At 41.5% G+C, this 16,449-nt stretch overlaps 1 protein-coding gene across 3 annotated transcripts in view; it reads left to right on the top strand.

Annotated features, from left to right (window-relative positions):
* The window catches only part of ccar1 (cell division cycle and apoptosis regulator 1), a 61,050-nt gene that overhangs the window by 10,364 nt on the left and 34,237 nt on the right, over positions 1-16,449 (top strand). For all 3 annotated transcript variants that reach the window (XM_063071507.1, XM_063071505.1, XM_063071506.1), the window contains exons 4-10: positions 3,416-3,460; positions 4,479-4,511; positions 5,270-5,457; positions 8,209-8,323; positions 8,557-8,740; positions 11,183-11,312; positions 13,380-13,532. In XM_063071507.1, the coding sequence (XP_062927577.1) occupies positions 3,416-3,460; positions 4,479-4,511; positions 5,270-5,457; positions 8,209-8,323; positions 8,557-8,740; positions 11,183-11,312; positions 13,380-13,532 (848 nt within the window). The remainder of the gene's footprint in view (positions 1-3,415; positions 3,461-4,478; positions 4,512-5,269; positions 5,458-8,208; positions 8,324-8,556; positions 8,741-11,182; positions 11,313-13,379; positions 13,533-16,449) is intronic.

Genomic DNA, 16,449 nt, shown 5'->3' with positions numbered 1-16,449 from the left:
TTGTGTCTGCTAATGTTCAATTTCAAGTGGTTTATTAATGGAAAGGGTGTGGCTCCCAAAACAATCTTAGCCAAAATAGCATCGTTTTTTTCTCTCTATCATCACAACTTCCTTGTAGCCTATGACTGTAAGTTAATACCAATCATAAAAATAATACTTGCATAAGAAAGTATGAAGAAACGAAATTCGTAAAGTGAGACACTTTGTAGTTATAGCAGAGACTGAGACACATGAGAGCAGGTTGAAAAAATGAAGGCAACGAAAGCTGTGGGAGCACGCACGCATGCGTTCGCACGTGCACAACTGATCCGGCCCGCATGAAGTTGCATTTTGCCCAATCCGGCCCGTGACCTAAAATGAGTTTGACACCCCTGGTCTAAAGTTTTTACATCCTTCCTGTAATGGGGCGACCAGAACTGTATGCAATACTCCAGATATGGCCAAAGCAGAGTTTTATAAAGCTGCAACTTTTGATTAATGAAGACAAACATGCCATATGCCTTTTGGACTATCCTATAAACCTGTGGAGCCACTTTCAGGAAGCTTTTGACTTGGACCCAAAGATCCCCCACTCATCAACACTGTTAAGGATCTTGCCCTTAGTGCACAAGTGATCAAATGCTCTCTTTGCATTTGTCCTACCAAGGTGCAACACTTCACATTTGGCCAGGTTAAACTGCATCTGCCAATTCTCTGCCCATACCTGCAACTGATCCCATTGTATTTTTTGCCAGTCTTCCATGCTACCCACAACACCAACAATCTTCATATCATCTGCAGACTTACCAACCCACCCATCTACAGTGTATTGCCATCAGGTCATTTACTTACACCACAAACAATAGAAGTCCCAGAACAAATCCTTGCAGAACACCACTAACCACAGATAACCAGCGAGAAAAAGTCCCTTCAACCACTGCCCTCTGTCTTCATTGGGCAAGCACAATCAAGTTTGTAAGACATGACACCACACACAAAGACATGCTCACTCTCTCTAGTTAGTTCATGGTTTTCCAAACACTCATAAATCCTTTACACAATTCTATACAGTAACTTCCCAACCACTGACATGAGACACACCAGACTGTAGCTTCCAGGAGAAAACAATTCCGATTGAGGTTAGAGACCAAATTGGATGCCCATCAGGATTTGCAGGCCATTACTTCCTACAAAGTGAAACCTAACATCATGAGTGGCTGTGATGCTTCACTCCCAGATATGCTCGACAACTTTTATGCACTTTTTTGAAAGGGAGAGTAAACCTACACTTTTGTGAATCCCTGTGACCTCTATCCTGGAGAGTGAACCCTAGCAAGGCAAGAGGCCCTGATGGTGTACGTATCTGGTAAGGCTCTGAAAACCTGTGCGAACCATCTGGCCGAAGTGTTAAGGACATCTTCAATCTCTCACTGCTACAGTCGGAGGCTCCTACCTGATTTAAAAGGGTGATAATCATACCGATGCCCAAGAAGAGCAGGGTGAGCTCTCTCGACAACTATTGCCCAGCGGTATTCACATCTACTGTGATGAAGTGCTTTGAGAGATTGGCCGTGGCTCCTGCCTAAACCTGTACCTGCTGCAATTTGCCTATTGCCACAATAGGTCTACAGTGGATGCAACCTCACTGGCTCATCACTTGACCTTGGATCACATGGACAATAGTAATACCTATGTCAGGCTCTGTTTATTGATTACAGCACAGCTTTCAACAAGCTCCAAAACTTTGGCCTCTGTACCTCCCTTTGCAACTGGATCCTTGACTCTTTCACTAGGAGACCAGAGTTAGTACAGATTGGAAATAACATCTCCTCTTCACTGACAATCAATGCTGGCTCACCTCAAGGATATGTGCTTAGCACAGTGCTCTACTTTGTCTACACTCATGACTGTGTAGGTAGGCACAGCTCAAATGGCATCTATAAATTTGCCAATGACATAACTATGGGCAGATTTTCAGATGTTGCAAGATGGTGTACAGGAGTGACATAATAGGTTAAGTAGTGTTGTAGCAATGACTTTGCACTCAACTTTTGTAAGACCAAAGAATTGATTGTGGTCTTCAGGAAGTGGAGGTCAAGGACCAGTCCTCATCGAGGGGTCAGAAGTGGAAAGGGTGAGCAGTTTCAAGTTCCTGGGTGTCAACATCTCTAGTGATCTATCTTGGACCCAACATTGATGCAGTTGCAAAGAAGGCATGACAGAGGCTATATTTCATTAGCAGTTTGAGGAGATTTGGTATGTCACCAAGAACATTCTCAAATTTCTACAGATGTACTGTGGTGAACATTGCATCACCATCTGGTATGGAGGAGCCATTGCACCGGATCAGAAAAAGCTCAAAGCTATAAACTCAGCCAACTCTATCATGGGCACTAACCTTCCCCGTATCGAGAACACCTTCAAAAGGCAATGCCTTAAAAAGGTGGCACCCATTACTGAGGACCCCTGTCACCCAGGTCATGCCTAATTCTCATTGCTACCATTGAGGAGGTATAGGATCCTGAAGAAGTTTCAGGAACAACTCCTCTGCCATCAGATTTCTGAACTGAAAATTAATTTATTGTAGTTATTGTGTATTGCGATGTACTGCTGCAAAAGCACAAATTTCACGACGTATGCCAATGATTCTGATTCTGAATTATCCTTGGTTTCCTTCTGTAATAATGGAACAACATTCGCTACTCCATTGAGTTTTCCTAGTCCCTTTGTCAACTGTTGTAAATATACTGCTTTCATAGTATATTTCACACATGTGCTCGACACTCCTTACCACCCCTCTTCCCTTTCCCCACCCAAACCCATTGCCCTCTTTCCATCCTACCAGTCTCAACAATCATGGATTGACTTCTGTAGTCTTGAATGCACCCATCAGAGCCAGGTTTATTGTCATTGACATATAGCCTGAAAGTTGTTGTTTTGCAGCATTGTGATGTCACCATAAAACGCAACATCCCTACTCCTAAAATTTGAACACTGTTCACTGCTTACACTTCTTCCCCTTCCCCTAACTCATTCTGGCTTCTGCCCCCTTTCTTTCCAATATTGATGAGAAGTCTCAGCCTGAAATGTCAACTCTTCAGACCCCTACATAGATGTTGTTAGACTGGCTTTAGTTCCTCCAGCATTTTGTGTGTGTAGCTCAAGATTTCCAGCATCTGCAGAATTTGTGTTAAAAATAGAACTTTGTGTATGTGAGGACATTAATGGGAGAGAGTCAGGAAACACCATTGTAAGCATGGTTTCAGTGGCTGTTTGTGGACAATTTTTGGGTTTATTCTTTTCCATTAGTGATAATGTGATAGAAGAGATGCTCCTGGGAGTTTAGTTATGTGGTATAATGGGATATGTGTACAGATAGCAGGGAATGTTATATTCAATTGTTTGATTTTCACTGTGCTGTCTGTTTAATTTTCAGCAATATCAACAGCCCCAACAAACCATTTACAGTGTCCAGCAACAGGTTTGTGTAAAACTTTTTGTAAGTCTTGTACGAATGAACAGTTTGCAGATGTTAACACTATTGCTGGCTTCTGGAAAAAAACATGTTTCCAATTAATTTTTATCTTTAAAATTTTAGCTGATAAATTCATTAGTCGTTTGAGAAGATTAATATTTGGACTGTAGCTATCAGTCAGATTTGGCTGAAATCCATCTCATTTCCCCTATTCTTCATTGTTGCCAATGTGATCCACCTTGAGTACTTTCTATAACTGTATCGACTTTCAAAGTATGATGACAATGTGGCCGGCATCTGTTCCTGGTAGTTGACAGAGGCATTGCTTTAGGTCCTCATTCTCCCAAAATGTTAAAATTACCATATTGTGGCATGGAACAGTGAGTATTTTTTCCTTATGCTCAAGGCAGTAGGTAATGGTAATGAGAGTTATGATTGTTGACCCAACCTTTCAAATATTCGGAGCTACATAACCAAGTCATGTGATTGTAGGTCTGAACCATCAAGACCAAGTGGTTAGTGGTGAACAAACAGCAGTACCCTTTCATTGCACTTGCACAGAAACACTCTGCGTCTATGCAAATTAATATTAACCAAGGACAGACCACCTTGCCAACTGAGATAGCTCACTTTTGATACCTTTGGGAGAGATGAATTTTCTCTCCTCACAAAAGAAACGGTTTTCTCTGACTTCATTCCTGTCTTCTGCACGGGAGGTATGTCTGGACTTTTAAACTCAGTTTTACAATTCCATTGAGCCAGCTTGAGGGCATTTGTATACTGAGTTTAGTGATTGTTAATTGTCTAATCACTACATTCTGAATTTTCAAGTCCATTTTTGGACTGTAAACTTAGCAAACTGGTAGCATTTGACATCGTTCACTCTGGTTCATGAAGCAATCGGTGCTGCTGGTTAGTATTGCATGATTATAATATGGTCAGAGCTTAGAGAATAGTGCTGATCATTTTGAAAATTGGAATAATTAAACTGAAAGCCACATGCTAATTTTCACTTTTTTTTCAGTTGCAGCAGCCCCAGCAAGCCTTGCTTTCTCAAGTAAGTTTACTGTTTATTTTTAAACTGTGAATATGCTAGTGAGTTTCATTTCATGATGTCAATGGTTTAGTTAAGTCATTATTGATTCTTGAGTGTTTAGAACTGGAAATTTAAAAAAAAATCTGCAGATGCTAGAAATAATGTCTGCATTCTGATAGTACTGGTATCCTGTGTTTCCTCCCACACCGGTCACAACACTGTACTGGTATTCTTGCAGGTGTCACTTTCTACCAATTAGGTTCTTGCTACGATGTAGATTTTATAAAGACACTTTTCCAGACGTGTACTACCTTTCAAAATCTTACAAAAGTCAGTATATTTGATAGCAGTCACCATGGATTGTCTAGAGCATTTGAGAGCATCAATTTGAGTCAAAAAGATACTTTCAATGTGTTGATATTGTTCTTTGTAAATTCTGCCGTGGGACCACTTGTACAAGGTACGATACACATTTTGGAATTGAGTGTGGTTTCGGTTTACTCTGAAACGATATCCACAGCATTGATAGCCACCTGATAACCATTCACCAGGTGCATGCTGAGAAAGTATTAACAAGCTTTGAATCATAGTTTTGGGTGGGTTCTTCGTGGTTGACTCTGCGCATAGGAATATTGGAATGTGATTTACTAGATTTTATGGAATTAAAGATAGTGAAACACTAATTTTTGGAACCATTACTCTGAACTCCAGAACTTTGTGCAGTATTTTTGACTTATCGTTTGTCTTGGGGGTTATTGCTTTCTTTGTTTTCTTTTCAGCCTGCAGTGGCTTTGCCTACAAGCCTCAATGCCCCACAGACAACTGCACAAATCACCGTCTCTTACCCAACACCACGCTCTGCCCAGAAACAAAATCAGCCCCAAAAGCAACGAGTCTTCACTGGGGTTGTAACTAAACTTCATGATACATTTGGATTTGTGGATGAAGATGTTTTTTTCCAGCTAAGGTATCGTGCTTTATCTTTAACCTTCCACAAGGAAAAGAGCACAGTAGATCCCCTCATCTTGAACTGCCTCACATTATGATCATAGTTAAGTGTCTCCAGTTAGTTCTGTAACCCTAAGCATCACTGGCACACCAAAAAATAAACCTTTTTCAGTTGCAGTTTGCAACATTTAATTTGACTTATTTCACCTGCAGCAGCATTGTGCTGCTGATAAATTCCAAATTTGTTTCCCAGTGGGCTGAGGGGGCTTTCTGATTTCACTTCCAAAAGCCCATTTATGATTTTAAATCTCTGCACCCCTGCTAAAGACTTCTGTGGATGAAAGTTTCCTTCTTCATTTTAATCATCTTAGATTATTGATTATTCTGTGGTCAAAAGAGCAGAAAATTGTGCGACCTATCCTTATTGCGTCACTCTTTTAGCCCAAAGGGCATTCTGGTGTATCTGGCTGAAACCTCTCTTAGTGTTGAATGGAGAATACTTGGAAAGGAATAATTAGTAGGGCCTGAAAAGAATGTTTCCCTTTGCAAAATCAAATGTGTCAATGGACATTTTTACAAAGATGGATAAAGATATACACTCAGTTTCTACTTTATTAGGTACATCTGTACACCTCATTAATGCAAATATCTAATCAGCTAATCATAACAACACTTAAGTACATAAAAGCATGCAGACGTGGTCAAAAGGTTCAGTTGCTGTGCAGATCAAACATCAGAATGGGGAACAGAATGTGACTGACTGTGGAATGATTGTTGATGTCTGGCAGGGTAGTTTGAGCATCTTAGAAACGGCTGATCTGGTACTTTCATGCACAACCGTTTTTAAAGCTTACACAGAATGATGCAAAAAACATCCAGTGAATGACAGAGGGTTCTGTGGATGAAAATGCCTTGTTACTGAGAGAGGTCAGAGGAGAATGGCCAGACTGGTTCAAGCTGACAGGAAAGCGACTAACTCAAATAACCACGTTACAACAGTGGTGTGCAGAAGAACATCTTTGAGTGCACAGCATGTCAAGCCTTAAGGTGGATGGGCTACAGCAGCAGAAGACCCTGAACATACACTCACTTCATTAGGTACAGGAGATAACTAATAACGTGGCCACTGAGTTTAGGTTAAGAAGTCAACTCAGTCACTTACAGTCCAGAGAATAAATATTTCAATTCAGCTGGAAAAAAATGAGGGGAGTGAGTTGAATTTGGTGGCAAAGGAGATGAATTCTGGGGAGGACTGAAGATGTAGTTTTCCTTACATCTAATTAAAGTTCTGGTTCCTCCAGGATTGCAGGTCTCTCAACTGAAAAAGATAGCGGTGAATGTAAAACTGGACTTCATTTCGTAGAGCACAACTCCAGACCTTTCACCCCACCATGTCCACACTGATCTCATTTTATCACATTTGGTCCGTAGCTTTCAATACTTTGGTGATTCAAATACTTGTCAAGTTGTTAAGCCCTAATGGACTTCAACACTTAGTCATGGGCGAAGGGTCAGATGATTGGAAATAGCAAATATTGTCCCTTTAAGAAGCACAGCAGAGATAAGCCAGGTATTTGTAGGCCACTGAATCTTAAAACGATGGCGGGGAACTATTGGAATGTATTCTGAGACCGGATTTATCTTCACTTGGGAAGTCAGGGACTGATTGGGATTGTCAGCATGGTTTTGTTCATAGTAAATCCAATCTCACAAACAAATTAATTGGAGAAGGCAAATAAACATTTTGAAGGAATGCAGTAGATGTTGTCTACACAACTGTTATTAAGGCCTTTGACAAAGTCCTGCTCGGTAGTAAGCAAGTCCAAAGGTGTGGACCTATGGCAGGTTGGAATTTGCTTGCCTGTAGGAGGCAGAGGATAGTGGTTGTCTTTTGCTTTCATGATTGACATTTGTGACCAGTGGGGTAGCAGAATTATCAGAACACGAGATTCTGCAGACACTGGCAATCCAGAGTAGCGTTCACAACAAATTAGAGGGTCCCTGAGGAGTGATTATGAACAGAGGTACCTTGGAGTCCATAGATCTCTGAAAGGAATAGCACAGATGGACAATGTGGTGACAAAAGCTTATGAGACACTTGCCTTCACTAGCTGTAGCACAGAATACAAGAGCTGAGACATCATGTAACAGTTTTATAAAACATAGGTTAGATTGCAACTGGAAGTCTGGTTGCAACATGATAGGAAGAATCAAATTACACTCCAGAGGAGATGCAGCACATGTTCAAAAACCTTAGTAAATGCCATGTAGATAACATCTACTGTACTCCTCTCATCTATATGCTTAGTTACCACCTCAAGTTCAATCAAATTTTAAAGTCATATTTCCTAGATTGGTGCAATATCATTATAAGGAGAGAGACTGGACTGGAGGACTTCAGTTTCCAAGAGACTCGATAGGTTGGACTTGTTTCGCCGGATAGGAGCATGCTGAGTGGGGTCTTGATAGTGCTTTTAAAATAATGGAGGGTATAGATATGGTAGATAGTAATTTTTTTTTAAGGTTCTTCCATGATGATGTCTAAGAAGGAGGTATAGGTTAAAAGTGAGTCGTAGGAAATTTGGATGGGATTTCTTTCACTTATAGGGTGGTTACTGTCTGGAATGCGACACCTATAGTTTATTTTTGTCATACTGAAACTATTTTGAGTGCAAGTTTTGAAGAAGCAACTTTCTTTATTAAGCATGTGTGCATGTTAAAACTTTGTGCTTCTGTAATATGTTGACAAGATGTTTCATGTGTACACCAGTGCTGTGAAAGGCAAAGCCCCCCAAGTAGGAGATCGGGTACTGGTGGAAGCTGCTTATAATCCGAACATGCCATTCAAGTGGAATGCACAGCGGATACAGACACTGCCCAATCAGGTATGTTTAGCTTCATGAAGCAAGTTCAAGGATTTGCATTGTATTTTGTGTAGTCCAAATTCTGACTAGTTTTGGAGTTCATGTCTCCTCTGCATCTTTCAAAATCTGGTAGAAAACATCTAGTAGCAGCTGGGAGAGAGGATACAGCATGCAAATCAGGAGGTAAAGGCTTTATTTTTTGACTCTGTATTAAAGATCATGTTTCAACTGTGTCTCCTCTTTTGACTTCCTAGAGTCAGACTCAGCCATTGATCAAGACACCTCCAACTGTCATGCAGTCTCTTACACAGCAGCCATATGGAGTCCCGCCACAAGCACAGGCGCAGTCTCTCTTACAGGCTTCCATGGCAGCAGCTCCCCTCACTCCTTTGCTAGGGGCTCAGCCCCAACCTTTACTCCAGCAACCACAACAGAAACGTAAGTACTTGCAAACCTGATGAAGCATGTAGTACTCAGATTCTGCAACTCGCATAAATCACCTGTGAGCTCTAAAACTTTTAAGGCAGCAAGGTGGCATAGCTGTTAGCGTAATGCTATTACAGAGTCAGCAGCCCAGGTTCAATTCTGCTGCTGTCTGTAAGGAGATTGTATGTTCTCCGCATGACTGTGTGGGTTCCCTCCAGGTAGAACAGTTTCTTCCCATGTTCCAAAGGTGTAGGGTTTAGTAGGTTAATTGGCCATATAGACATAATTAGGCAGCACAGGCTTGCTGGACCGGAAGAGCTTATTACCATGCTATATCTCTAAATAAGATATTTTCATTACTTATAAAAGGGTGTCTGTCATGGTTAGCATTCTGGAGGTCTCTTCCAAAGAATGGTGCTGCAACTTTCCTCCTTGGAATAGTGTCAGTTACTCTAAGTGGCTTAAGAACTTTTAAAGGGGTGATGTAAAAGAGCGAGTGCTATACCCCTAAGATAAATGTTTGGAGGTTTCTGTATTCTGGGAGGCTTTCTCACTGAATTGAGATGACTTGCTTTTACTCCAGTCCTCCATTCCAGATGGAGCTGACTTGCAACCAGTTGACTGTGGCAGAGGTGGGCAGAAGGGATTAATGGAGCACATTAGCAAAAATGACATGACGATCTGCCAGGCTTCCATAACTTATATTTAGTTTGATTTCTGATGCTGAATCTCCCACTTTGAATGGTCAGGTGTAGTGAAGATTTAGCAGCCTGGTTCCATTTGTGGCTGGTTTTCCAAACAGAGATTTGGTAGACGACCTGTATTCTCTAAATTTTGAAGAATAAGAGAAGCTGTCATTGAAACGATGTTCTTGTAGGGTCTGACAGGGTGGATGTTTTCTTTCTCTGATGAGTTCAGCACCAGAGGGTCACAATGTTAGAATCAAATGTAATCGTTAAGACAAATTTCTTCACCGTGATAATTTTTTTAGAATTCCCTACTCCGTAGGGCTGTAGCAGCCTATTCATTGAATTCATTCAAAACGTCTTATTGAATTTATGAATATTAGGCAATTTGTGGATATGAGAGCAGTGAAATAAATGGTGTTGAGGTAGAAGATCAGGTATGTACTAGATGAACAGCAAAGCAGACCTATAAACCAAATGGTGTTCTTTGTATTTCTTATGTTAAGAACATTATTTTTAGAAAGTTTTGAAGCATTTCTTCTATTTCATCGATGTTTTTGCAATGACAGCTTGGCAAAGAATATCTGTTTCAGGAGATTACTGTCAAACATATAAATGAGCTGGCAAAGTATAACTTACTGCCCGTCACACCGCTGGCACTTAGAGCAGCAACGAAGGTCTTCCATCTCTGTCTGTCCTTGGCCATCTTCTACATCATGTCCCAGCTGTCTTGATGATGGAGTTGGCCTCTCTTCTTATTATGTACCCAATCCATCTCCCAACACGTCCTTGTGATTGTGGCCACGTCGTCTTCATGACACTGAAGGAGTAGGGCATGGTTACAGATCTTTCTTGGCCAGAAGGCACTGAGGATCTTCCAGAGGTTCATGGTGTAAAATGACAAAGCTTGATAAAGTATAGACAGAGCCTCAGTGCTGAGTGTAATCATAGGAAAGCATGCACACTTATTCAGTCAGTGGAATTGGAGAATTTAGCTAGGCAATTTTGTTGGCACTTAAAGTTATACAGCAGGTAAACAGTGCTTTGGCCCAACATGTTTAAGCCAACCATGTTGCCTAAGCAAGTCCCATTTGCCTGCATTTGGTTCACATCCCTCCAAACTTTTATATCCATAAACCTGTCCAAGTGTCTTCTAAACATTGTAATTGTGCCTCCTTCCACTACTTCCTCTGGCAGCTCAGTACAAACACTCACCATCTACTGTATATATGGAACAACTCGCTCCTCAGGTCCTTAAATCTTTTTCATCTTGTCAAGCAATGCCCTCTAGTTTTAGATGCCTCTAAAAAAGACTGATCTTCCTTTCTATCAATACCTTTAAAGATTTTATAAAACTCTTTAAGGTTGGCCTTTGGCTGTCTCTGTTCCAAGAAATATAGTCCCATGCTATCTAGTTTTTCCTTGTAAGTCAAGTCCCAGCAATATCCCGTGGAGGGAAATGGGCATTTTGGGCGACACCTTCCACCAGGACTAAAAGAGTAGAGAGGAGATGGCAAGTTTAAAGAGTGGGGTAAGACCTGGCATGCTGTAGCTGGATTGTTTGATTGGCAAGTTGGGGGTACAACAATAGCTCAGAGGTTATAAATGGTCATGACGAAGGGGATGCAGTTGATGGAATCTGATGAGAAAGGATAAGAAGGAAATTGAAGAATTCAGTGTTCATGCTTTTGGAAAAGATGTCATTTCAGAAGCAGTAGTTCATTTGAAATCTAAATCTTGCAATTTTCTATTTGTTTTCTGATTGCAGCTGGGTTGTTGCAGCCTCCTGTGCGAGTCATGCCACAGCCGCAACCTATGAGAAGGGTTGAGCCACCATCCAGGTTCATAGCTCGGCATGAGAGATTGGAAATATCGTTAACGAGGAAAGATGAAAGAAGGTACAGTGGCAGATTACAGTATACGATAAAACTCTATTAGGCAGGTTTTATAGACTATTAATACTCCAATGCGCTTTTAATTCATGCTTATTTTCATTTGGTAAAGAGAATAATAAATTTTTTAATGAACCCAAAAGAAAACCTGGGAAACAAGGTGCTCATAAATTTCAGGGAAATCGAATAAGGGAAGTTTCAGGGGAGCATGGTGAACCAAGTCCCCATTGAGTGGAAGAGAGCATGAGAACTTGGTTCCTTCTGTGAGTGGGAGGGAGCCCAGTGTGGAATTGCCACGCAGTGAGCCCATACCAAACCTTTGAGGTTTCCACATGGTTCGCCAGTGAATTATTGGAGTTTTTCTTTATTTGGCTCTATCACCTCTGTTTTGTTTTACTCCCTGTTGCATTAAATAGTGAATTAGTAAGAGTAATACATGGTACAGAATGTTTCAGATTTAGTCAAAATTGAGTTTATGGTCATATGAGCAAGTACAGGTATGCAGAGGTGCAATAGGAAAAACTCCAGACACATAGTATTGTGAAAGAGGCATTCACAAGAAAAACATAAACTAAGAATAAATTGCATACTTCTTTTTTTACAACTAAACCAAAGTGTCAATTTTAGTGTCAACACAGTGTGTTGCTAAACTATGGTGATGAGGATTTTGCCAGTTGGTTCAAGAACTGATTGGTTGAAGGGAAGTAGCCGTATTGAACCTAATGGTGTGGAATTTAGGCACCTCTTGGCCAACAGTAGCTGTGAAAAGATGGAATGGCACAGATGTGGGGTATTTGCTAAATGTTGCCTTCTTGAGGTAGTGTTTCCTGCAGATAATATTATTTATGGGGAATCATGGCCCACTACTTGTTATTCTGTGCATTCAAATTGCCATACCAGACCGCGATGCAATCAGTCATATTTTCAACAGTACATCTGCAAAAGCTTGCTAGTGTTTGATGACAAGCCAAGCCTCCTTAACTTCAAAAGAAAGTAAAAGCACTGATAGACTTTCCTTGTGATTGTATCTATGTGCCGGACCCAGGACAGATCATCCGATTTGTAAACACCCAGAAATCTAAAGCTGGTCACTCTCCACTGCCAAATCCTCAATGTAAACTGGCGCATGTTCGCCCTCTTCTCCCATAAATGCCGGAAATCTTGAGCAAACACTGGAGGAACTCAGCAGGTCAGGCAATATCTGTGATGACGAGCAGTTGGCGTTTCAGGCTGTGACCCTTTATCAGAACTGGGAAGGTGGGAGGGAGGGGAAAGAGTACAAGCTGTTAGGAGATAGAAGAAACCAGGTGAGGGGGAAAGTGGGTGTATGGGAAGGGGGATGAAGTAAGAGGTAGAGAGAGAATAGCAGGAAGAGGCTGAAAAAGAAGGAAACGATAGGAGAGGACAGTTGAGCATAGTAGAAAGGGAGGGAAGAGTTGTTTTGTTGAAATTTAAGGAAGACATTTTTGCTGCACAGCCAAACCCAGAGACCTATTTTGCTGTTTCAGTGCTGTCTGTGATTTGTCCACAGCCAGATCATAAGTGAATTTGAAGATGGAGTTAGAGCTGTGCTTAGCCAGACTGTCATGTGTATAAGCAGTAGAGCGGGGGCTAAGCATGCAGCCTTGAGATACACTTGTGTTGATGGTCAGCACGGAGATGTTACAAATCCTTGCAATTGATGTCTGCCAATGAGGAAGTCAGTATCCAGTTGCAGCGGGAGGTATGGAGGCTCAGGTCTTGAAAGTTGATGAGTTAGGATGGAATGATCGTACTGAATGGCGAGCTGCAGTCCATGAACAGCAGCCTGCTCTGAGTTCCTGTGGTCAGTAAATAGGGCAATCCTATGCCCTCAATGAATAGGAAAAATGTCCTGGGACTTTATTTCAGATCACAATTTTCTTTTTTCAATATTTAACAAAACAGTTTTGTTTAGTGATACCCAAAAGAAGAGGGGCATTTTTGACTCAGTGGCCTGGGCTTGGAGCACAATGTATCACTTCATCTAGCAGATCTGAATGAATGGCAAAAGGTTTGTACAAAATAAATCTTCCTGTCTTATTTCTCTTGCAGAGACCGAGACAGAAGGCGTTCACGTGACCGGTCACCCCAGCGCAAACGATCCCGAGAGCGCTCACCACGTCGAGAGAGAGACAGATCGCCCAGAAGGCAGAGACGCACTGCTTCTCGCTATACTGTACAATTTTCGAAGTTTTCCCTGGATTGGTATGTGCACATCTGATTAGAAATTTATTGTTGACTGTAGTCCTCCCAATTATAGTCCTGTTAGCTGTTTAAACCTTTCTGTGTCATCGTATCTTATTTCACCCCTTTCCTCCCTCCCTAATTACTTCAATACTACCTAACCTTATGATTCTCTATTTTTTGCCTCTTCTTTGATATTTCCATTGGGTAAAGCATATGCTTTTCAAATCCAGTATTTCCTGACTAGCTCTTCAAGCATGCACTTACTCTGCTCAGTTACAAGCAGAAATCTTCATTTCTGCAGTACATCTTCTCCCCTGCAGTTGTTCACCCAGTCCATCTGTAGGTATGATTTTGCCAGTTTGTTTCCAATCCATCTTAACCCAGCTCTGACCCTTTTGTGGGTCAGCTGCCAACCCTCTCACTTCCATGTGAATCTCCTTTCAAAATATCTGGTCAGTTGAAGATGGCCCTTGCCATGAGTGAGCTTTTTGTTTTAAGATTGACAGATAAATTTCCCTAAGTGAACTGTTCAAGTCCATATATGGTGTGCTGCATCTAATCTTCTATCATTATCAACGCTTACCAAATCCTCAAAAGAAATCAATTAGTTACATATGACCTGGTAACAAATCCCAGTGGTCTGTCCTTGATTAATCATTGCCTCTCCAGTTTCTCTCCATGACCACCATTTTAGTGGATGTTGAGATAAATTTCTCCAGATACTGTTCCCCTGCTTCATCAAATGCCTTCTTTCCAACATGAAGTTGGAAGAGAACATTTTGACTGAGGATCACACAATGTTCGATTCCACGTAAAGCAGGAAAATGTTTATGTATCTTGTTCATCTTTTCATAATCTGGGAATCACCACATATAGAATCTCGTCCTGTGGTGGTAAGAACATAAGAAGTAGGAGTCGGCCATCTACCCATAGATCCTGCTCTGCCATTCAATAAGATCATGGCCAATCTGGTCATGAACTCAGCTCCACCCGCCTAGCTACCTTTTCCCCGTAACCCTTAATTCACTACTTTGCAAAAATCTATGTCACTGTGTTTTAAGTATATTTAATGAGGTAACCTCTACTGTTTCCCTGGGCAGAGATTCACTACTGTCTGGGGGAAAATGTTTCCCCTAATCTCCATCCTAAATCTACTCCTCTGAATCTTGAGGTTGTGTCCCCTAGTTCTAGTCTCACCTACCAATGGAAACCACTTTCCTGCTTCTGTATTATCTATCCCTTTCATAATTTTTTAAGACCACAGGGGATAAGCTCCCACTACCTGTTAAATGCTTCTAATGGTGTATGTCTCAAATAACCTCTGACACCGAATCAAGTTCCTGGCCTTTATGTGTGGCTTAGCAACTACGCCCAGTGGAACTGTTTCTGCTGACGGAAGAAGGGGCAAAGGCAGGCTACCGGTGCCTTAAAACCAGTCATTTCAGGCAGATAAGGTTGGTCAGCCATGGTTGGCAGCTCATCGAGGAGGAAGAAAACTCTGATCTCAAACCTTTGCTGCCTTGCAGCTATACCCACTTATGGGAAAGGATTCGGGAGTAAACCCCAAAGAAAAAATCCAGAGCGAAGGCAATCCTATGTTAAATTCAATGCTGACTGGCAATTCCTACGATGCTCACTGGTGCAAACTGTATGGGTCTCTGCTGTTCCTTTGGATTCATCAGCTGCATGGAGATGGAGAGCCTGCTGCATGGACAAAAGCTTGCTTTCCATATCATACTTCCCTGGCTTGCTTATCTCACAGACAGTTAAGATACAATATCCATGGTTGACCCCGACCTCGTAAGGTATAGGAGCAGAATTAGGCCATTTAGCCCATCAAGTCTGCTTCCAAATTCAATCATGGCTGATTTAGTTTCTCTCTCAATGTCATACTCTTGCTCTCTCCCCATAACCTTTGATGCCCTTACTAGTTAGAGGATATCAATTCAATTCAAGTCTATTTGTCTTTCAACCATACATAAATACTCAATACAGCCAAACAAGACAGCATTGTCAAGATGCAAAACACATTACCAATAGTCAACACACCAGACAGCAAGCAGAAATGGTATCACAGTCACAGAATGAGAGTCCCAAAACTCGCATTATCAAACCACAATAGAGCCAGTCTCCCACTGAGTGAGTACTAGGGGGCAACAGTGCCTCCAGACTGAACGCCACACACAGCCCTGGTAGAGCACGCTGGCCCTTAAACCCCTCCCCAGCGGTACCGTGGCTTAATGGCCAGACCTCGCACATAACGAAACAACAAACCCATATAGAATATCAGTAAAATACAGCAACATAGAATGCGCATGTATCAGTCTCCACTTCAATTATACCCAATGACATGGTCTCCACGGCCTCCTATGGCGATGAATTCCATGGATTCATCGCATTCTAGCTGAAGAAATTCCACTTTATTTGTTCTAAAGGGACGTTCTTCTGAAACATCATCACTCCCATCTCCCTCTACACAGTAGCTTCCTGCAGTTTTTTTTTGCCACTTAAGCAATGATGTCACCTTCTATTTTTCCTTCCAAGGTAGATGATTTACCAATATTGCACTTCATCTGCCAGATTCTCACCCACTTATTTAACCAATATGCAAACTCTTTGCAGTTTCCTTTTCCACTCAATTTAGTGTGATCAGCAAACCTATATATACTACAGTGGTTCCCTCTTCCAAAGCATTAATGTATATCGTGATCAGTTGTAGGCCCAGCATTGACCCTTGCAGCACCCCACTCACCACTGATTGCTAGCCAGAGAAACATCTATTTATCCCAACTCTCTGCCTTCTATTGGTTAATAGATCTTAATCCATGCTAATACCTTACCTTCAACTCCATATATCCTTGCCTTTAACAAAAGTGTTGCTGTCCCACATAGCAATGTATCTTTCCACATTTGTGTTGCTTAACATCCACCTTCT

This window comes from Mobula hypostoma, chromosome 19, assembly GCF_963921235.1.
Source record: "Mobula hypostoma chromosome 19, sMobHyp1.1, whole genome shotgun sequence".
NCBI classification, from domain to species: Eukaryota; Metazoa; Chordata; class Chondrichthyes; order Myliobatiformes; family Myliobatidae; genus Mobula; species Mobula hypostoma.
This window is presented reverse-complemented; position numbering and strand designations above follow the sequence as displayed.